Source organism: Balaenoptera acutorostrata, chromosome 3 (genome assembly GCF_949987535.1).
Source record: "Balaenoptera acutorostrata chromosome 3, mBalAcu1.1, whole genome shotgun sequence".
NCBI classification, from domain to species: domain Eukaryota; kingdom Metazoa; phylum Chordata; class Mammalia; order Artiodactyla; family Balaenopteridae; genus Balaenoptera; species Balaenoptera acutorostrata.
Genome location: NC_080066.1, coordinates 168,826,622 through 168,850,864, shown reverse-complemented (window position 1 = coordinate 168,850,864; position 24,243 = coordinate 168,826,622). Strand labels below are relative to the sequence as shown.

The window sequence follows — 24,243 nt, the reverse complement described above, 5'->3', positions numbered from 1 at the left end:
CAACGTTTGCTTTTACAGATTGCACTTTTTGTGTCTTATCTAAGAAATTTTTGCCTAACCCAAGGTCACAAAGATTTTCCTTTATGTTTTCTTCCAGAAATTTTATAATTTTAGGTTTTACATTTAGCTCTATGATCCATTTAAAATTTTTCTATAGAGTGAAGTATTTATTGAAGTTCACTTTTTTCCATATGATAGCCAATTGTTGCAGAATGATTTGTTGAAAAACTATCTTTCCTCCACTAAACTGACTCTGCACCTTTGTGTAAAAAAAAAAAATCAGTTACCTATATCTGTGTGGTTCTATTTCTGGGCTCTCTATTCTATTTCACTGATGATTTGTCTATTTTGATACAAACACCACAGTGTCTTAATTGTTGCAGCTTGTAAGTCTTCAAATCAACTTTGGTCTACTTTTTCAAAGGTGATTTGGCTATTCTATGCATTTAGACCCAGGTCCTATGCATTTAGACCCAGGGAGTCAATTTCTACTAAAAAAAAAAAAAAAAAGCCTGCTGGGATTCTAATTGTGCTGAATCTATAGATCAATTTGGAGAGAAATAACATCTTAACTATACTGAGTAGTTCCCTCACACATGGCGCTTATCACTACTTAACTGAATAGTATTTGAGGGGTACCTTCGGCAAAGCTCTGAACTTCACTCTCTCTCTGCAGCTTTCTCCTCTCCAACACTCTACCCTGCAAACTCCAGCTTCCCTGGCTTTCCTGGACTGTCATTTCCATCTCAGCTCCACTTGTGTTACCCCTCCCTGCACTGCAGCCTGGATACTCTCTCAAGGCAGTAAGCTGGGCAATCATAGGGCTCACCTCGTTTATTTCCCGTCTCTCAGGGTTCACTGTGCTTCATTGCTAGATGTTCAATGTCTTCCATACTGTGGTTTCATATATTTTGCCCACTTAAAAAACTGTTTCAGGCAGGAAAGTAAATCCGGTCCCTGTTATTCCATCTTGGTAAGAAGTGGAAGTCTCAATTTTTAATTTTTAATGTCAAATCTGTTCTCAAAGTTATAAAATTCAAGTAAAAACAGGACAAAAACATAACTAGTAATTAGTACAATGTTTTATCACACTTCGTTTATTTGTTCATTAACTCATTTCATTCCAAGAACATTCATTGAATTCTGCATGGTAAGCACTGTGCTGGCATCTAAGCATACAATGCTGAGGATCAAAGCCAGACAGGCCCCTGGCTCTCACAGAGCTTACAGTCTAGTGGGACAGACAGACATTAATCAAATAATTACAAACAAAAATCTAACACTGCAATTGTGATAACTGCTATGAAGGAAAGGAAAACAATGCTATGATAACCTACAAGAGGGTGATTTTATGGTATTTGTTTCTATTGAGCCTATATCCATGATTTGAAAAATATCACTACTGTTTCTTTAAGTTAAAGTCACAAAGAAATTCCATTATGTATACAACGGGAAAAAAGTATCCATCAAATAAACATTAGGTTAAGACGATATGCTAAGTACTTTGGAGCACACAAAAATTACGACACTATCTACGAAAATTAAGATCTAATTGGGCATATAAAATATAAAGAAATATAAAGGTTATATATCTATATCCTACAGGAATATAATTGGAAATTTACCACTTACACATCGTTTTTGTCTACCCCATTAAAAAAGGTATTTTTTCTATCAGCCCAATTGCAGAAGTTTGATCAGTTCCTTTGAGAAAACAATACACTTATTTTATTTTGTTAGGTCTTACCTAGATATCTCAGCTTGGGAATTCTTCTCTCCATCAACAGTGAAAGGAGATGCTCCAGTTAGTAATTCATACATTAGAACACCTAAACTCCACCAGTCAACTGCCTATAAAACAACAGTAATTTCATTTTCTAGAATATTAACTAATTTTATTTTATAAAAAAGAAAAATGAATAAATCTATATATTTGACAATATTTTGACAAAAAGATTTTGTACACAGCTTCCTGTGCAAGGAGTATTAAATTAGCACATGCAAAAAAGACATTGAGAGGACAAATATTCAGGTATCCTCAGAACAGAATTTAAACATAGAGAAGTCAATCAAGTGTTTCTATTGCTAAAAGTGTTTCAATTATTTCCTAAACTAGTAATGATTTTACTTAGGTTAATTAAAAAAAATTTTTTTTAAATTAAAGTATGGTTGACTTACAATGTTATGTTAATTTCTGCTATACAGCAAAGTGATTCAGATATATACATATATATATATAATTTTTTTATATTCTTCTCTATTTGGTTTATCACAGGATATTAAATATAGTTCCCTGTGCTATACAGTAGGACCTTGTTGTTTATCCATTCTATATATAACAATTTGCATCTGCTAACCCCAAACTCCCAATCCATCCTTCCCTATGCCCCAAAAAATTTTTTAAATTTTAAATAAATTTTTAAAATTTTAAGTAAGGAAAATCTTTGGACTTATGATAGGGGGAAAAACGTACCCATCAGCATTTTTATTAACTATTCAGCTCCAATAAATATGAAATTTCTTAAAGCCAAAGAACGAAAATGAAAAAAATCCCATCAAAAGATGTTATTTTTTCATAACCACCTATATCAATTCCTCTTATGGAACCAATCACATAAATCTAGCAGTCTTCACTTTCTGGGAGGTATGGAAAGACTGAAAATAATATAAAATAAAATGTGATCTACGTTGGAAAACAATTTATAAAAGCAGTTACCTGAACTGAGAGCATAACAAATTATACAGAATTTAAAGAATCTTGATATATTGAAAATTAGTTCCTTTACAATTAGGCAAATCAAGATTTCAATAATTGTTGGATATATGAGCTTACACCAATGAGAAATTAACTGGTGCTAAAATTTTAAACTCTCTGCTTCCAAATTTCAGAGCCAAGATTTCAGAGAGATGATGTAAAGTTTGTGAGCCTAGAGTTATTTTAAAGAAAATACATAACAATAATGTATAAACTAAATCAGTAATTCAATTCTTTTATTTATACAAGCAGCTTTACTGCCATCTGAGTCAGGACCCTTACAACGTTGGATCTGAACCATGCTCGTAAATTAATACAGATCTATAATCAGATTCCTAGTCACGGACTGAAACCAATACCACACAAACTTGAAGAACTCCTAAGGGCTCGTAAATGCACGATTAGTCGTTAGCAAGGAGACCACCGATTCTCCACTGTTAAGATATTCCTACTGGGGACTTCCCTGGTGGTCCAGTGGTGAAGAATCCGCCTTCCAATGCAGGGGACGCGGGTTCAATCCCTGGTCGGGGAACTAAGATCCCACATGCCACAGGGCAACTAAGCCCATGTGCCACAACTACTGAGCTCACATGCTGCAAACTACAGAGCCCATGTGCTCTGGAGCCTGTGCCACAACTAGAGAGAGAAAAAAAAAAACCCACACGCCACAACTAGAGAGAAGCCCGTGCGCCACAATGAAGAGCCCGCGCCGCAACAAATGATCCCACATGCCTCAGCGAAGATCCCGCATGCCACAACTAAGACCCGACGCAGCCAAAAAAAAAAAGATATTCCTACTGTATATGTGAGATTTTGAAAGGGGATGAGGAAGATGGGGAGATAAGGAGCAAAATAATAGTCAGAATTCCTTATTTGGAGAACGTTATTAATAAAGCAAAAGTGTTAAGAAAGAACTGAACAAATCTGTACCCTTTAATACAGGAAGAAAAAATATGTGACCTAGATTTTATAACTACTTAGAAAGGCTCATCTACAATCTTCATTTTGCACATACAAAGGGAAGTGAGGAGGGAAAAAACTGAGTTTTTTAGAAGGCTTAGGAAAACAAACTTAGACTATCCTGAATGCAGAATTGTTTTCTTTCTCCAAGGATTGTCACAATGGTTTTTTCTGTTAAAGAGGTAATCAACAACGTTTCCAATATCACTACAAAGTTAAAAGCAGAAATTGAGAATAAGAAAATATGAGAGAGTCCCTTTTTAAGGATCTCTTACAATGCAAATTATCGACTGAAGGTGAAATAGTTTCCATATGTTTTTCTAGCAAAAATCAATAATGCCAATAAGCACTGTCCATAGTCATTCAGCATGACTCCAATGGGGACAATGTGCATTGTTTATGCATTCATGACACCTCTGCATTGTACTGTGGCCCAGGTGTGTTCTAAAAGGCCAGGTCACATGCAACAGACAAAGGGTGATTTCTGTTTTAAACAGGGTTACAACGGATGCTTTGCTCAAGACATGATACTTTTAACAGAAATAAAATAAAAATTATTATTTGAAGAATTAGTCGATTTTGAGATTTCCTTTAACAAGAGTATTATTCTATAAAACAAAATATTATCCTCATCAACAAAACCTGAAAAAAGGGAAATCTAGAATGTCCTAACCTTTCCATTATCTTTTTTCCTCCAAAAGACTAGATATCATAATATGTTTGTGTATACAAAGCAAAGGAAAGGTAAAAAAATGAAGATAACACCAAAAAGAGGGCCTAAGTTATTAACTAGGATTCTTTTTTTTTGTAATTATTTATTTATTTATTTATTTATTTATTTATTTATTTATTTATGGCTGTGTTGGGTCTTCGTTTCTGTGCGAGGGCTTTCTCTAGTTGTGGCAAGCGGGGGCCACTCTTCATCGCGGTGCGCGGGCCTCTCACTATCGCGGCCCTCTCACTATCGCGGCCTCTCTTGTTGCGGAGCACAGGCTCCAGACGCGCAGGCTCAGTAGTTGTGGCTCACGGGCCTAGTTGCTCCGCGGCATGTGGGATCCTCCCAGACCAGGGCTCGAACCCGTGTCCCCTGCATTGGCAGGCGGATTCTCAACCACTGCGCCACCAGGGAAGCCCTAGGATTCTTAATATACATTTTATAGAGATATATCAGGAAGTGTCAAAAATAGAACATACCTTGTCATGTCCTGAATCTCCCCCTCTGACAATATCTGGTGCCATGTATTCAATAGTCCCACAGAAGGAATATGCTCTTTCAGCCTTAAACAAACAATCAAACAAAGAAAAAGGGATTTGATTTTAAGCTCGTATGACAAGTCACAAGAAGAGAGAGTTAATACTACACGGCAGTGTTGAGATACACCACAGTAGCAAAGTAGTGGTAGAAGCTACTTGACAGACCTTCTTCTCACCAGGACAGACCTATATATACACACCTATACAGTATGAGGTAAATGGGTAAACTTTTTAAGCCCTGAAACTCTACTATCATCCATCCGTCCGTCCGTCCCACCATCCATCCAACCATCCGTCCATCCATTAATGAATCCACTCATTCGCTCTTCTTTTTTTCTGTGTGTGTATATATTTCAATCACTGACTTCTTTAACTGTTCTTGTAAGTGCAAATAGTCCTAGTAGTGTGAATGACTTTATTTCCAGATCGGCAAGATTGGGAAAACATTGGGAAACCTGAAGGAGAAAGGAAGATCAAATACTAAGAAGGGAAACAGGGAACCCAAAGATGAAAAAGGATGAAAAGAATTTTTCCAATCTTACCATCATGTTTAAGTTTGGCACTGCCGATGGTGGGTTTAAGTGATGATGAGCAGAACTGTCTTTTAAAAAAAATACTGCCTCTTAAAGACAGTTGTTTCTCTTTTGTAAAACTTTAAAAAGGGCTAATTTAATATATCAGCCTAAAAATTAATCTTAAAAAATTAAGTAAAAAAGGACCAACTGTGTCATATCTCAATGTAATAAGGAGAAAAAAATATATGAATTGTTATGCAGATATATTAAATAGGGGAAAAATAATTCTTCTTTAACAATGTACATTCATATGGCTATATCTAAAATTTTAAAGGCACTTTGGTGCCATTAAAATATTTTACAAAACTATTTTAGTGGAAGCTTTTCAATTTACACTTTATTCTTCTTCTACCAGCAAGGTTTCAAGAAAAATAAGCATTCTTTTTATTCACCAGCTTTAAACATAAAGAACACTACCCTACCAATGTTATAGAAGTGGTAGAAGGCCCTAGTTTTATTGGCTGAAAGTTCAGCCCAGAGATAATGAATGTAATGAATTTATTTAAACCCTGTGATAACAAATGTATTAAAACTACTTAATTATGATATATACAGCTCAATAATTTTACATAAATAAATATATAATTTTATATAAAGAAAAATAAAATTAATATGGTTTATGACTCACTTCTTTTTATGTACTATATATATTGAAAGATTACTATTCCCCTAGAAACTAAAAGAAATAATCCAGTTATGCTTAGATCTGCAGAAAATTTTCTTTCTTGTTACCTGGCAGAATAATCTCATTGAACAGCTATGATAAACCATATATCAAATGTCATTATCTCTCTGCTTCATCACTTCAGTACCAAATGCTAATTTTGTATCAAACTACTGGAACGATTAAGGCTAAATAAAATTGATTTCATATAAATTTGCATATAAAAAGTAATGAATAATTTTAAACATTTTGTTAGACATGTTTAGATTGAAAAAAATATGTGAATGCTTAGGAAGCATTCATTTCTTCAATGAATTATTAAAAAAGAAATACTCCAAAATTACTTTTTAGTGGGATGGGGGGAGTGGGAGGGAGGCTCCAGAGGGAGGGGATATAGGTATACACATAGCTGCTTCACTTTGCTCTACAGTAGAAACTAACACAAATTGTAAAGCAATTATACTCCAATTAAAAAAAGTATATATATCAAAAACAAAACAAAACAAACAAAAAAGAATGTGTATGAAGTAAAGCCTGGTCATAGTTTGAAAATCTAAAAAAAAAAAATTCCCAAGCTTCATAAAACTAAATATGTAGTGTTTTTAGTTAATACACTATTTATTATGCAATAGCCCTTTATAGGATATTAAGCAAAAATCATTATATAGCTGACATAAAGAAACACATAAAAATTGCTAAGTCATAGTATTTATCATTTGATCTCATCTTTCTTTGTGAATTCCAGTCAACTGTTTTAGTTAAAATTAATTAATTTATTGAAGTATAGTTGATTCACAATGTTTCAGGTATACAGCAAAGTGATTTGGTTATACATATATACATATGTATATTCTTTTTTAGGTTCTTTTCCATTATAATGGTTATTACAAGATATTGAATACAGATCCCTGTGCTATATAGTAGGTCCTTGTAGTTTATCTATTTTACGTACAGTAGTATGTATCTGTTAACCCCAACTTCCAAATTTATCCCTCCTCCCCCTTTCCCCTTTGGTAACCATAAGTTTCTTTTCTATGTCTGTGTCATCTGATCTAATCTTAAAAGATATCTTTAAAACATATCCTAAATCAAGTTTAGATATATTGAAAGAAAATAAAAATAATTCTCCAAAATGGTTTATGAGTAAAAAGATCGCAAATTTTGATTTATTGCTTCTCTAGATTTTTATTTATTTAGAAAACTAGACTTTTTAGTACATATAAATTTTCATTTCTATTTATAGGCATATCTGTGTTACAAGCCACTTTGGAATAATGCATATTTTCTTTTAAGTATGCGATAGTGATTAAATTTTACAACTTGAAAGTCATGAAAATCCACACTCTCTTCTTCAAAATACTAGATATTCATAAGTTTAGTATAAAACCGGTAAGAAACATATGGATCTTATTGATTACTGTGGGAAAGATCTGATAGTCACCACCATTTTCCATGTCTCTTTTTTTTCTTTATCTGACAATGAGAACTATGCAACGATGCAGTTCAGTTCTCCATTGTCTTGACTTACAGGAAGCTCAGAACCACATTAAGTCCTCAAAGATATTTCTTCTACCTTCTCCGTGTGATTTCTGAGCTTTTTTAAAATTCACTTTAGCTTCTCCGTTTTTTGGGGGGAAGGAGGGAGGGACGTAAGTAGTGTCTACGTTAATAAATAATTAAGAGATAATTATTTATTTTATAAAAATTCCAAGAGACAGCAAAATTAAGCTTAAGTGTTGGGAAGTTCCAATCCCTGAGGAATAATAGTAAACAAAGACAAAGTATTTCTTAAGTCTCTCTGTTATTTTAAAACATTGCCATTTTAGCCTCTTGCAATTCTGTATATGCTTCTTCTTCCTCTGCCCCAAATGGAAGTGTTACTCCCTCCGAATTCTAACTTTTAGTGTGTCAGTCTCAGTTTTCTAAGAGTTTATCTTCTATTGTAAAAAATAGCCCCAATTTTAACTTTTGAATTTGTGTTTATCTGCCTAGGAAGATGCATGTTATCTAGAGCAGTGGTCACCAACCTTTTCAGCACCAGGGACCAATTTCATGGAAGACAATTTTTCCATGGACCAGGGGAAGGGGGGGAATGGGGGGATGGTTTAGGCAGCAATGCAAGCAGTGGGGAGGGATGGGGAGTGGCAGATGAAGTTTTGCTCACTCGCCACTCACCTCCTGCCGTGTGGCCCAATTCCTAACAGGCAGCGGACAGGTACCCGTCAGCGGCCCGGGGGTTGGGGACCACTGATGTAGAATGTATGCAGAATGCCTTTCAAATAATTGTACCCAGAAGACAAACTGATGAAGTATGATAGGGGAAGGTCTCTGGTGGGGACAAAAAAGATTTCAAGGTAATATGTTATGAACTATGATATAAAAAGGCTAGGATAGCATAGCTAAACTCTATTATGATTATTATTTATTAAAAATTAATATTTTTCTCAAGGAGACAGGCAATCAGCCAATTTTGCAGTTAAGTCCATACTATTTTATAAGCAACATTACTTATTAAACACTACAGTGTTAAAAGATTGTGAAGGAGAATTTAATTGAATGTGAAAATAGTAAAAGCAGTGTGTGCACCATCCTGGCACATAATACGGAGTATTCTTGTGTTTAAGTATCAGCTGATCAAGGAGGCTTCACTGTGCCTTAGAGAGAAAGATCAGGTAACACTGGACAAAAAACTGGTTTCCTTCTAAGGAAGAATCCAAATAGGAACTCAACTGCCAAACCCTCAGGCATTACTCAATAAACACGAGATTAAATCATGCCTAGCTTTTATTTGCCAATGTTTTATCTTGATCTTATCGGCTTATGATATATAGATTAATTTGTGAGTTAAATGTAAAATTACCAAAGAAATTTTTATTCCCCCATTCTGTATTTTTTCCCATCTCAATTTTGACAAATCTCACAACAAATATCCAAATGTTGGATTTTTAAGAAGAAATATTGCATTGCTAATCATCCAAGTCTATGCTCACAAGACAGAAAGGCGAATCCCTAGGTGCCAGCCACAAAGAGGATGCTGAAAACCAGAGGTACCCATAGGACCTGGGCCGCGGCAGCACAAAGGAAAGGAAGGGAAGTTGTTTCAGATCCTAGCAATCCAGAAGCTTGAATTTCAATACTTTTATAAGGACAAAAGATGAGGCCCTCGGCTCTAAAGAGGTGGACTGGAATTACTACTCTTGTGTAAACCTTGGAATCTAAGAAAGCTGAACCCTCAGTGAAAGCAAAGTCTAGAAAAAATAAATTCACCCAGTAGCCCAGGTTTGTTTCTGTCTGAGCCCTAGATTTAAAAACAAACAAATAAATGTTCCTCTTGTGGAATCAAATCCCTAGACTTGTGGCTCTTGTAGATTTGGGACCTAAATTTACTCTTTCCTCCATAGTATGGGAAAGTGAGAAAATCTGGTCCAACATGGTGACACTCTGGAACATATGACAGAACTAGAGGAATTCCCACTACTTAGCTGCCTCAGGATTCACACAGATAAAGCACTGAAGTCTCAAAATTACAAATTAGTGAACTATACTGTGCAAACAAAACAGAAGAATTACTTGAAATACTAGAAGAGCAATCTAGAAAAGGCCTAGTATGTTGTAAAAGATGAAAGACATAAAGGAAAATATCCATAAAACAATATAGCAGCATAGAAAAGACTAGAATGATATGAAAAAGAATACAATAGAACTGTATAAATGAAAAAATACAATAAAAATAGGCAGACTAAACAGACTAGACACAACTAAAGAGAATCTGTGAGGTATAAGACATATTTGAGAAAATTATCCTGAATGTTGCGAGAGTCCCAAGCAGACTAAATAAAAATATATCCATGGGTAGCAAATTTCTATTTTTTAACTTGAGTGGTGGTTATAAGAGTGTTTGCTTTATAGTAATAACTCACTAAGCCATATTTTCATTTTGTTTTTGTGTTTTATTTTACAATAAAAAGATACCAAAGACAAAAACCTAGTCCATTCCTAGGTATGTTCATATCCAGCTAAATTATCACTGAATATGCAAGGCAAGATAAAGGCATTTTAAGACAAAGATAGAGTTTACTATTCATTGATCCTTGTTTAAAAAGACATCTAGGGGCTTCCCTGGTGGCGCAGTGGTTGAGAATCTGCCTGCCAATGCAGGGGACACGGGTTCGAGCCCTGGTCTGGGAAGATCCCACATGCCGTGGAGCAGCTGGGCCTGTGAGCCACAATTACTGAGCCTGCCAATCTGGAGCCTGTGCTCCGCAACAAGAGAGGCCGCGATAGTGAGAGGCCCCCACACCGCAATGAAGAGTGGCCCCCACTTGCCACAACTGGAGAAAGCCCTCGCACAGAAACGAAGACCCAACGCAGCCATAAATAAATAAATAAAATAAATTAAAAAAAGAAAAATTCATTGTTAAAAAAAAAAAAGACATATAAAGGATGCACTTCAGAAATAAACTGAACTCACAAGAAAAGAGTAAGATGTAAAAAGCAGTAGTGAGCAGAGAAAACAGGTAAACATGTGAGAAAATCTAAACAAGGTTTGAATTTATAAAATGAAAATAATAATTACACAATAATCAATCTGGGAAATATAACACAAGATGGGACTAAAATAATAAGTAACAGTAACATATAAAACGAGATGGATAACTGAAGCTAAAACATTCTAATGTTCTTGTAGTGGTCATGACAATCATAGACATAATTGTTAATTTTAGACTCTGTTAAGTCGGTATACAGGCACACCTCGTTTTATTGTGCTTTGCTTTTTTTTAAAAAAAATTTATTTATTTATGGCTGTGTTGGGTCTTCATTTCTGTGGGAGGGCTTTCTCTAGTTGTGGCAAGCGGGGGCCACTCTTCATCGCAGTGCGCGGGCCTCTCACTATCGCGGCCTCTCTTGTTGCGGAGCACAGGCTCCAGACGTGCAGGCTCAGTAGTTGTGGCTCACGGGCCCAGCTGCTCCGCGGCATGTGGGATCTTCCCAGACCAGGGCTCGAACCCGTGTCCCCTGCATTGGCAGGCAGATTCTCAACCACTGCGCCACCAGGAAAGCCCTGTGCTTTGCTTTATTGTGTGTTTATCTGTGTTTCACAGATATTGTGCTTTTCACAAATTGAAGACTGTGGCAACCCTGTGACAAGCAAGTCTATTGGCACCATTTTTTCCAACAGCCTTTGCTCACTTCTTGTCTCTGTGTTATAGTTTGGTAATTCTCGCAGTATTTCCAACTTTTTCATTATTACTATATTTGTTGTGCTAACCCGTGATCAGTAATCTTTGATGTTACTATTGTTATTGTTTTGGGGTGCCATGAACTGGGCCCATATAAGACAGCAAACTTAAATCGATAAATGTTGTATGTGATCTGACACCAACTGGCTGTTCCCCCATCTCTCTCCCTTTCCTCGGGCTCTCCTATTCCCTGAGACACAACAATATTGAAATTAGGCCAATTAATAACCCTACAATGACCCTTAAGTGTTCAAGTGAAAGGAAGAGTCACACAGCTCTCACTTTAAATCAAAAACTAAAAATGACTAAGCTTAGAGAGGAAGGCATGTCAAAAGCCAAGAAGGCCAAAAGGTAGGTCTCTTGCACCGAACAGTTAGCCAAATTGTGAATGCAAAGGAAAAGTTCTTGAAGGAAATTAAAAGTGCTGCTCCAGTGAACACATGAATGATAAGAAAGCGAGATAGCCTTATTGCTGATATGGAGAAAGTTTTAGTAGTCTGGATAGATCAAACCAGCTACAACGTTCTCTCAAGTCAAAGCCTAATCCAGAGCAAGGCCCTAACTCTCTTCAATTCTATGAAGTCCTGAAAGAGACGAGGAAGCTGCAAAAGTGAAGCTAGCAAAGGTTGGCTCAGGAGGTTTAAGGAAAGCTGTCTCCATAACATAAAAGTGCAAGGTGAAGCAGCAAGTGCTGACACAAAAGTTGCAGCAATGTATCCAGAAGATCTAGCTAAGATAATTAATGAAGGTGGCTACACTAAACAACAGATTTTCAGTGTAGACAAAACAGCCTTCTATTGGAAGAAGATGCCACCTAGGACTTTCCTAGCTGGAGAGGAGAAGTCAGTGCCTGGCATCAAAGCTTCAAAGGATAGGCTGACTCTCTTGTTAGGGGCTAATGCATTTGATGACTTTAAGTTGAAGCCAGTGCTCATTTACCATTCTGAAAATCCTAGGACCATTAAGTATTATGCTAAATCTACTCCTCCTGTGCTCTTTAAATGAAACAACAAAGCCTAGATGACAGCACATCTGCTTATAACATGGTTTATAGAGTATTTTAAGCCTACTGTTTTAAGATCTACTGCTCAGAAAATAAGATTCCTTTCAAAATATTACTGCTCATTGACCATGCACCTTGTCACCCAACAGCTCTGATGGAGATATACAATGAGATTAATGTTATTTTCATGCCTGCTAACACAGCATACATTCTGCAGCCCATGGATCAAGGAGTAATTTCAACTTTGAAGTCTTATTATTAAAGAAATACATTTAAGGCTATAGGTGCCATAGACAAGTGATTCCTTTGATGGATCTGGGCAAAGTAAACTGAAAATTTTCTGGAAAGGATCCACCATTCTAGATGCCATTGAGAACATCTGTGATTCATGGGAAGCAGTTAAAATACCAACATTAACAGGAGTTTGAAAAAAGTTGATTCCAACTCTCCTGGGGGACTTTGAGGGGTTCAAGACTTCAGTGGAGGAAGTATCTGCAGATATGGTAGAAAAAGTAAAAGAATTGGAATTAGAAGTGGAGCCTGAAGATGTGACTGAATTGCTGCAATTTTATGATAATATTTTAACAGATGGTGAGCTGCTTCTTAGGGATGAGCAAAGAAAGTGGTTTCTTGAGATGAAATCTACTCTTGGTGAAGATGCTGTGAATATTGTTGAAATGACAATAAAGGATTTAGAATGTTACATAAATTTAGTTTATCAAGCAGTGTCAGGATTTAAGAGGTTTCCAGTTTTGAAAGTTCTATTCTGGGTAAAAATGCTACCAGACAGCATTGCATGCTACAGAGAAATCATCTGTAAAAGGAAGAGTCAACTGATGAGACAAACTTCACTGTTGTCTTATTTTAAGAAATGGCCACAGTGAGGTCAGCGTTCAGCAGCCACCACACTGATCAGTCAGCAGCCACCAACATCGAGGCAAGATCCTCCACCAGCTAAAAGATTATGATTCACTGAAGGCTGAGGTGGTGGTTAGCATTTTTAGCAATAAAGTATTTTTAAATTAAGGTGTGTACTTTTTAAAAGACATAATGCTATTTATAGCATACTTAGTAGACTGCAGTTTAGCATAGACATAACCTTTACATGCACTGGGAAACCAAAAAGTTCATGTGACTTGCTTTATTGTGGTGGTCTGAAACTGAACCCACAATAACTCCAAGGTATGCCTGCATAAGTTAAAAATTTCAGGGTAATAACCACTCAAAGAACAGATATAGAATATATATAACTTCTAGACAACTGGGAAAATGAAATAAAGAAATCTTAATCATTTAAATAGAAGAGAGGAAAGAAGGCGAAAAAAGCAAAGAGAAATCATGATAAAGAGAAACACACAGCAAGATAAGAGAAATAAATAAAACTATATCAGCAGTCATAATATACAGATTTAACTCACCAGTTAAAAGATAGAAACTCTCTGGATCAAAAACAAAATCCAGTTATATGTTATTTACAAAAGGCACACCTAAAACATAATGACAAAGAAATATTGAAAGTAAAGAGATGGAAAAAGATATATCAGACCAGCATTAACCAACAGAAAGCTGGACTATCTTTATTAATAGCAGGAAAATGAACTTTAAGGCAAAAAAAAATTATTAAAATTAGGCAGGGTCACTACATAATAATGAAAGGAACATTTCACTAGAAAATAACACTATTCCAAGACTAACACAATCAAAAATTTTTGAAGAGCCTTAAACCACATAAAGCAAAAATGGTGAGATTTCCAAGAAGAAACAGACAAATCCGCAATCATAGTGGGCACTTTAACATATCTCTTTTATAACTGACTGATCAAGCAGGAAAATAATTGGTGAAGCTGTGGAAGATATGCATGATGTTCACGAAAATATATAAAATTTGATATCTAACAGTTAGAGAATGACTATACAGTCTTTTCAAGTATTCATGGCACATTTACAAAAATTAACCAAATAATAGGTCACAAAGCAAATCTCAAAAACCACAGAAATAAAACCATATATGTGTTCTTGTCCAAACAGAAAGCAATAAAACTAAAACTCATTTACAAAAAGATAGTTCAAAAATCCTATATACATGAAAACTTAAGAACCCATTTCTAAATAATTCATGGCCCAAGGTAAAAAACCACAATAAATAACAGTAAAAATGCTATATATTATAACTTGTGAGATACATCTAAAGCTGTTCTTAGAAATTCAGTTTTATTAAAAAAAGAATGATTAAATATTAGTGAGCTGGATGTCCAACTCAAAAGTTTAATAAAAGAATACAAAAGAAACTAACAGAAAGTAAAAGGAATGAATTAATAAAGGAAGATCATCAAAGAAATAGAAAAATTGAGAGGCTTGATAAAAGCTGTTTCTGGAAAAAGACTAATAAAATGGACAAATCTCTAGCAAATTGAGCAAGAAAAGAGGAGGAAAGTTACACATCAGTAATATTAGTCATTTAAAAGGAAACATTACTGCAGTCACAATACAGATTAAAAACTAAAGCACTTCTATGAATAATATGATGCCAAAGAATTTAAAAACAAAAATATAACATTTTCTATAAAAACATAACTTACCAACATTGACTCAAGAAAAAATTGAAAACCTGAATATAACTGTAAATATTTTTAAAAAATTAAATCAGTATTTGAAAAGCCACTCATATGCACCTAGAAGGGAAAAAAAAAAAGAAAAAAATACACCCTCATAGCTAGAAGTGCATTCAGAGGAAACCTTCAGAGGAACTGTCTATCTTATATAAACTATTCCAAATTACTTTCATGATGTTAGTATAATCATGATGTCAAAATCAGACAAATACAATATTAGAAAGGAAAATTACAGGTCAACTTAGACAATAAAATCTTAAATAAAATATTAGCAAACAAAATCCAGCAATATATTAAAAATATATGTCACAGAAAGTAAAGTTTATTCCAAGAATTGAAAGATGGTTTAACATTGAAAAAGAAAAAAACCTATTAATGTAACTCACACCACTAGGTGATTAAAGAAAAAACCATAAGAATTTCCTTATATCAATATACTAAGAATATAATTTATCTATCAAAAACCTAGAGCAGATACCATACTAAATGGTTAAAACCTAAAACACATGGCCTTAAAGTAAAAAGCAAGGCTATATACATATAAAACTTAGTAGACAGAGCAACAAAACCAAACCAAACCACACATCCCCAAACACACACAAAATAAAAAGTATGAGAATCAAAAAGATACAAAGCCATCATTACTTACAAATAGTAGTTCTGATTTTTCTTTTAATATAGTAATCTACATAAAAAATCCAAGTGAATCTGCAAATTAGTGGAACTAATATGAATTCACCAATATTGCTATGTACAAGATCAACAACATTCCTATGCTTTGCCAAGAAAAACAGATATTCTAATTTTTGTCAGTAGGAACAAAATAAGTTAATAGAAATAAATCTAATAATATATGTATAAATCATTACAAAAATTAGAAAATATTATTGAAAGACATAAAAGACAAGGAAATAAATGGGAAAATATGAATATTTATGCAAACTTGTGTTGTTAGATTCAATACCCAAAGATCACAGTTTTCTCCAAATTAATTTATAAATTCAATACACACTGAGGAACAAAAGACCAAGAATAGCAAAGACAGTGAAGAGGCAGGAGGAAGGTCAGGGGAAATAAGGAGAGAATGACAGGATAAGAGTGAAGAGGGGAAAGATCTCACCTTTCCAGATTAAAGACATACCTAAAGCTATGGCCCTTTAGATTTTTCAGTTTTGACTCAGGGAGAGGCAAGCAGACAAACAGAACTGAATGAAGAGCCTAGAAATAGACTCACAAGCATGCATAGGAATTTGGCATATGACAAAGCTGCTTTTCAAATCAGTAGGGAAGGGATTAACTGACTATTCAATGAATAGTTCAGTCAACTGGGTTATCTATATAAAAAGAGAAAAAAATAAGATCCCCACCTCGCACATATATATAAATTAATTCCTAATAAGTTAAAGATTTCAATATGCTAATTTCAAAAAGAAAACAAAAGAGAATATCTTAGTTCATTGAGACAGGAATGGATTTCATTTTAAAAGATTCAAAGAAATCAACAACTTAACTTTACACCTCAAGGAACTAGAAAAAGAAGAATAAACTAAACCAAAAGTTAGCAGAAGGAAAGAAATGATAAAGATTGAAGCAGAAATAAATGAAACAGAAAACAGAGGAACAACAGAAAAAAACTAGCAAAACTTAGATTTTTGAAAAGATAAACAAAACTGACAAACTCTTGGCTAGATTAAGGAAAAGAGAGAGAAGATTCAACTAAAATCAGAAATTAAAGAGAAGACCTTACAAGAAACTAAATTATACCCCCACAAATTGAATGATTTAGAATGGATAAATTCCTAGAAACATACAATCTACCAGGACTGAATCATGAATAGAAAATTTGAACAGACCCATAATCAGTAAGGACACTGAATTAGTAATCAAAAATCTCCCAACAAAGAAAAGGCCAGGACCAGATGGCTTACTGGACGTTCTTAAAAAACATTTAAAGAAGTAGTAGGACCATTCCTCCTCAAACTTTCCCTAAAAAACTGAAGAGAACACTTCCAAACTAATTTTATGAGACCAACATTACCCTGATACCAAAGCCAGGGAAAGATACTACAAGAAAAGAAAATTACAGCCCAGTATCCTTGATGAAAACTGATGTAAAAGTCCTCAGCAAAATGCTAGCAAACTGGGGGCGGGCTCCAGCGCGGGAGTCCATGTGGGCGCCGGCGCCGTGGGGAGCAGCACGGGGGGACCATGGCGGAGCTGCAGCAGCTCCGGATGTAGGAGGCGGTGGACTCTATGGTGAAGAGTCTGGAGAGAGAACATCCGGAAGATTCAGGGCCTCATGTTCCGGTGCAGCACCGGCTGCTGTGAGGACAGCCAGGCGTTCATGCAGCAAGTGTACCAGTGCATTGAGCACTGCCATGCACCTCTGGCTCAAGCCCAGGCCCCGGTGACCAGCGAGTTGGAGAAGTTCCAGGACCGCCTGGCCGGGTGCACTATGCATGGCAACGACAAAGCCAAAGATTCAATAGATGCGGGGAGTAAAGAGCTTCAGGTGAAGCGGCAGCTGGAGAGTTGCGTGACCAAGTGTGTGGATGACCACATGAACCTCACCCCAACCATGACCAAGAAGATGAAGGAGTCTCTCTCATCCACTGGGAAATAGATGTCTGCTATTGGCCACCGGGGCTGAAGGCAGGAATGTATTTAAAAAGAGGAATGGGGATTTGGGTTTTCTGAGGAAAGTTTATGAATGAGGAAATTAAGGATGGCAGCAAGTTTAAGGCCTATGTCACTTGCCTCTGGACACTGGTTCCTTTGTGTTTGAATCCTAGAAAGTGAAAAAACCTGGTGCTAAAATTTGGGTCAGAGATAGCACAGGAGAGTTTTTGTGAGCCTGAATTTCATGTGGCCAGGGGCTTATCCTGGCAACAGGGAGTCTCCCTTGTACCAAACCAGAGCCCTCCAAGGTACCAGATTCTCTTAGTACACAGATACCAACAGGCTAGCAGGTTCATCTGACCTGCTTATGATCTGGTGGAGTGTGAGGAGAGGTGTTTCTATTTGTTGCCAGCTTCCTGTTTGCCAGAAGGATCACTACAACATTTTCCATAAACTGGAAATAAAACAAAATCCAGGAGGTCACTAATTTAGAAGGGGAAAGGAGGCTTCTGGGGATTTGTTTTGCTTGGTTTTGTTTTATATACAAGGGCATGAAGTTACTTTAAGATGTAGAGTTGGGAGAGGTAGTTTGGATAAAAACTTTGAAAGGGTCCTTGCGGATATTCATTTCTGGCCATCAAGATGTGGATGCCCATTTCTTAAAATTCTCACACATTACATCTTTCAGCCTGGAGACCCTGCAAAAATATAAGAATTGCTATCACACTGGTAGGGGAACCAAACCTTCCCTCTAACTGGCAGCCATGATGAGCCCTGAGGCTGTCTGCAGCAGAGTCAGCCGAGAGACAAGACAATCTTGCAGTGACACTCACCTTTGAAGGGAAAGGGGATTTTGACTGTGCTATATGCTAGTATTCAGGAATGAACAGCGAAAGGGAATGTTAGCTGCTTAATTAAGAGAGTTATGAAGTACTGGCTTTGGAAAAATCTGGTTTTCATAAAACAAAATAGAACGAAAGCCTAAACCCAGTATTGCTTACTTTGCCCCCTGTAATAACAGAGCTCTGTTGAAACGATCCCTTGGCAACACGAAGGTCAGAGGAGAAAAAGAAAGCAACTCGGGCAAGCTGTGACTCCTTTAGAGCAAAAAACAGGACAGCCCTTCGTTACCAAATACCACTTTTGCGACATGCGTTGTTCTTGCCCCAGTTCTGGCACCTTATCGTTTTATCAAGGACCTCGTTGTGTTTTTACCAACTTATTACTTGAAATGATAATATAACCTGTCTGTTTGCTATTTCAGGACTGTGATATATTTTCCTAGTGGTTTGGTTTTAAACATAAATAAGACTTAATTTTTCTTCCAAAAAAAAAAAGTGCTAGCAAACTGAATTCAACAGCACATAAAAAGGATTATACACCATGACCAAGTGAGATCTTGGAATGAAAGAATGGTTCAAGATTCAAAAAATCAATCAATGTAATACACCACATTAACAGAACGAAGGACAAAAACCACATGATCATCTCAACTGATACAGAAAAAGCATTTGACAAAATTCAATACCTTTTCATGACAGAAAAAAAACACTTAACAACAAGCTAGGAATAGAATTAAACTACCTCAACATAACAAAACCATGTATGAAAAGCCCACAGCAAACATCGTACTCAATGGTGAAAAACTGAAAGCTTTCCTCTCAGATGAGTAACAAGGTAAGGATGCTCCCTCTCACCATTGCTATTCAACACAGCGCTGAATGTCTTACCCAGAGCAGTTAGAAAAAGAAATAAAAGACATCCAAATTGGAAAGGAAGAAGTAAAATTATGTCTGCTTGCAGATAATATGATCTTATATGTAAAAAACCCTAAAGATTTCACACACAAAAAACCCGTAAGAACTAATAAGAGAACCAGCAATATTACAGGATACAAAATCAACATACAAAAATTAGTTATGGGAGTTCCCTGGTGGCGCAGTGGTTAAGAATCTGCCTGCCAATGCAGGGGACGTGGGTTCAAGCCCTGGTCTGGGAAGATCCCACATGCCGTGGAGCAACTAAGCCCGTGCGCCACAACTACTGAGCCTGCACTCTAGAGCCCTCGAGCCACAGCTGCTGAGTCCACGTGCCACAACTACTGAAGCTTGCACGCCTAGAGCCCATGCTCTGCAACAAGAGAAGCCACCACAATGAGAAGCACGTGCACCGCGATGAAGAGTAGCCCCTGTTCACCGCAACTAGAGAAAGCCCGTGTGCAGCAACGAAGACACAACACAGCCAAAAATAAATAAATTAATTTTAAAAAATTAGTTATGTTTCTATACACTAACAATGAACAATACCAAAAGGAAATTAAGGGAGAAAATCTCATTTAAAATAAGCATCAAAAATAATAAAGTACTTATAAGTTAACTTGACTAAGGGGTCAAAAGACTTGGACAATTAAAATTACAAAATACTGTGAAAGAAATTTAAAAAGACACAAATAAATGGAAAGACACCCCATGCTCATGGACTGGAAGACAGTATTGTTAAAACATCCACACTACCCAAAGTGATCTAGAGAGTCAACATAATCCCTATCAAAATCCCAATAACTTTTTGCAGAAATAGAAAAAAAGATCTTAAAATTCATATGGAATCTCAAAGGATTTGAGATTAATAGCCAAAACAATCTTGAAAAAGAAGAACAAAGTTGGAGGTCTCACACTTCCTGATTTCAAAACATATTACAAAACTACAGCAATCAGAACATTTTTGACTTAAATAAAGACAAACATACAGACCAATGGAACAGAATAAAGAGCCCAGAAATAAATCTTTATGCACATGGTCAAATGATCTTTGACAAGGGTGCCAATGCGGAAAGGATAGGCTCTTCAACAAATGATGCTGGGAAACCTGAATATTCATACACACAAAAAAATAAAGTTGGATCTTACCTTACTCCAAATACAAAAATTAACTCAAAATGAACTGAAGATCTAAATGTAAAACCTAAAACTATAAAACTACTAGAAGAAAACATAGGGGGAAAGCTTCATGACGTTGGATTTCGCAGTGATTTCTTGGGTCTGACGCCAAAAGCACAGCACCAAAAGCAAAAATAGACAAATGGGTAGACATTAAAATTTAAAACTTCCTTGCATCAAAGGAAACAAGCAAAGTAAAAAGACAACCTACAGAATGGGAGAAAAAGTTTGCAAACCATATATCTGATAGGGGGTTAATATCCGGAATATATAAAGAACTCCTACAACTCAACAACAAAAGAGCAAATAAATTTGATTAAAAAATAGGCAAAGGACTTCAATAAACATTCGTCCAAAGATGGTATACAAATGGCTAATAAGCATATAAAAAGATGACTCAACATCACTAATCATTACAGAAATGCAAATTAAAACTACGAGATATCACTTCATGCTCATTAGGAGGGCCACAATCAAAAAAGCAGAAATAACAAGTATAGGTGAGGATGTGGAGAAACTGGAACACTTGTGCTCTGTTAATGGGAATGTAAAATGGTGCAGTTTCTATGGAAAACAGTATGAAGGTTCCTCAAAAAATTAAAAATAGAATTGTCACATAATCCAGCAATTCTACTTCTGGGCATATATGCAAAAGAATTGAAAGAATGATCTCAAAGAGATATTTGTACACTCATGTTCATTGCAGCATTATTCACAACAGCCAATAAGTGAAAGCAACTCAAGTGTCCATCAGTGGACGAACGGATAAACAAAATGTGGTATATACATACAATGAAATATTATTCAGTCTTAAAAAAATATGGAAATCCTGTCACATGCCACAACATGGATAAACACTGAGGACATTATCCTAACTGAAGTAAGCTAGTCACAGAAAGATAAATCCTGCATGATTCCACTTATATTAGGTATCTAAAATAGTCAAACTCATAGAAACAGAAAGAGGAATGGTGGTTGCCAGGGGCTAGGAGGAGGGGAAAATGGGGAGTTGTTGTTCAATGGGTACAGAGTTTAGTTTTGCAAGATGAAAAAGTTCTAGAGATCTGTTGCATAAAAAATGTGAATATAGTTAACACTACTGAACTGTACACTTAAAAACGATTAAGATGATAATTTTTACATTATGTGTATTTTGCAACAATTTAAAATTTTTTTTAAAGATTCAAAGAATATAAATCTTAAGAGATTGGTAAATTTGATTACATTAAAATGTCAAATCTGATAATGGCAAAAACACCATTAGTCACAGTTAAAGGCAAGTAAAAGATCTGAAAAAGAAATTCACAAAATGCATAATTATCAAGGATGGGTAGCTGGAATATTTAAAGAACTCCAACCAACCAATAACATCAGAAAAAAATTGCAACACTGTGATAGAGAAAACACAGAAACATAAATGTACCTCAGAAGCAGAATGGATAAATAAACTAGATAATTCATATAAAAGAATATTATAGAGCAGCTAAAATGAATGAAACAGATTCCTGTTTATCAGCTTGAATAAATTTCAAAAATAAGTCAAATAAAAAACAATCTGCAATATAATATGCCATTTATGTACATTTTAGAAACATAAGCTAACAGTATATATTGTTTATGGATGTAATATATAAAGTAAGGATATTAAAACAAGATTAAATTCAATCCACCATCCACTCTTTGCCTGCACCTGTGCTGCTAAATGTAGTTTTAAGAAAACCATTTTTTCTATATTTGTGGCTGACAGTATATCTATCCCCAGTCTCTCTCTTCTTAGGTTTAAATTGAGCCAATGCTCAATTTTCAGTCCGTGTCTTACTTGACCTAACAACAGTATCTGATATAGTTGATCATTTATCATCCCTGAAACACTTCTTCACTTAGCTTCCGGGGACAACACACCTGCCTGTTTTCTTCCCAACCTCCTCATCCCTTTTTCTCAGTCTCTTTTGCTGGTTTATCTTCCTCTCTTGACTCTCTTAATGTTGGAATAACTAGAGTTTATACCTTTGTCGTTTTTTCTTTTCTATCTATACTTACTCTGTTGGTATTCTCATTCATTTTCGTGATTTTAAATACTACTTATATATTGGCAAATTCCAAATTCCTATCTCTAGATGAGACTTCTCTCCCAAATTCCAGATTCATATACCCTACTGCCTATTAAACATCTCTGTACATCTAACAGACATCTCAGACTCAATTGGTTCAACTGCATTCCTCCACCCACCCAAAACCTCCCCTTCGGCATATTAGTTGACAGCAACTTCATCCTTCCAGCTGCTCTGGCCCCAAACCTTGGAGCTACTGTTGATTCCTCTTGTTCTCTCACACCCCATATTCAAGCCATCAGGAAATTTCCTTAGCGCTAATGTCAAAATATATCTAAAATCTGACTATGTCTTCCAACCTACTCTGCTACCCCATGGTCTAAATCAATGTAATCTCTTGCTGGGGTTAATGCAACAGCTTCCTAACTGGTCTCCAAGTTTCCAGATTTGTCCCACTACAGGACCATCGTGCTTGGCAAACAGTATCTTCTTAGATAACTCAGGCCTTGTCATCTTCTACGCAAAGCTCTCCAGTGGCTCCCATTTCACGCGGAGGACCCATAGTCCTTACAATGGTCTCCCATGCTCTGCACGATCTGCAGTCCTTCCTCCAGATGACCACCTCCACGTCCTTCTTTCCCACTACTCTATCCTCACTCACTCTACACACCCACACTTACCTCCTTTTTGTTCACAAACAGCCCAGGCATATTCCCACCCGAGGGCCTCAACAATGACTGATCCCTCGACCTAGAAATCTCTTTCCTGGATATTGATACGGCTCATGCTCTCTCACTTCCTTCAAGTCTTGACTCAACTGTCACCTTCTTAGTGAAGCCTTTCCTGATCACCTGATTTAAAAGTCCAAGCTGCTCTCACCCTGCTACTTCCTATCTCTCTTTCCTACTGTACTTGTCTTTGTGTCAATTACCATTATCTAACATATTCCATACATATTTTACTTGTTTATTTGTTATTATCTGCCTTGGGGGGGAAATTTTTGTCTGTTTTGTTAATTGCTGGATTCCAACACCTAGATAGAACAGTGCCTGGATCACAGTAGATGTTCTCTCAATATTTGCTGAATGAATGGGAAAAACCCACAAATTGTCCATAACTGTATATGTGACTAGTGGGTGCACAGATTCTGCTATACCATTTGCTGTATTTTTATTACATTTGAAATATTTTATAATATAAAACATTTAAGAAGAAATTTGGAAAATATAAACATTTATTAATCACATTTATGCAATGTTAGTATTCCAGGGTGTCTCTTGCTAAATTCCCCTTATGGGTTTGAAAGTCCCTGACACTTAGAAAATAGATTAAAATAATCTATTTATAGGTTTATATATTCTGTTTATAGATTAATATATCCTATATTAATATAGAATATGACTGCTAAATATAGTTTTCAAGTAAATTAGAAGTATATTTAACATAATTTGAACAAATGGAATCTACAGTAGAAGTTTCTCTGAAAAGAATCTCAATTCAAAAGTTGTCCCTGCTAGCCCTGTGATGTATTTGACATAAAACCTGCCCATTGAACTTGTGCACTGAGCCTGCCT

General features: G+C 35.8%; 1 protein-coding gene and 1 pseudogene across 1 annotated transcript in view; one reads left to right on the top strand and one right to left on the bottom strand.

Moving 5' to 3' along the window:
- Positions 1-24,243, bottom strand: part of RPS6KA5 (ribosomal protein S6 kinase A5) — a 186,888-nt gene that overhangs the window by 40,726 nt on the left and 121,919 nt on the right. The window contains exons 6-7 of the mRNA XM_007180869.3: positions 4,910-4,993; positions 1,748-1,851 (exon numbers count right to left, since the gene is read on the bottom strand). Coding sequence (XP_007180931.1) covers positions 1,748-1,851; positions 4,910-4,993 — 188 coding nt within the window. The remainder of the gene's footprint in view (positions 1-1,747; positions 1,852-4,909; positions 4,994-24,243) is intronic.
- Positions 17,272-17,686, top strand: LOC102999642 (protein FAM136A-like; annotated as a pseudogene).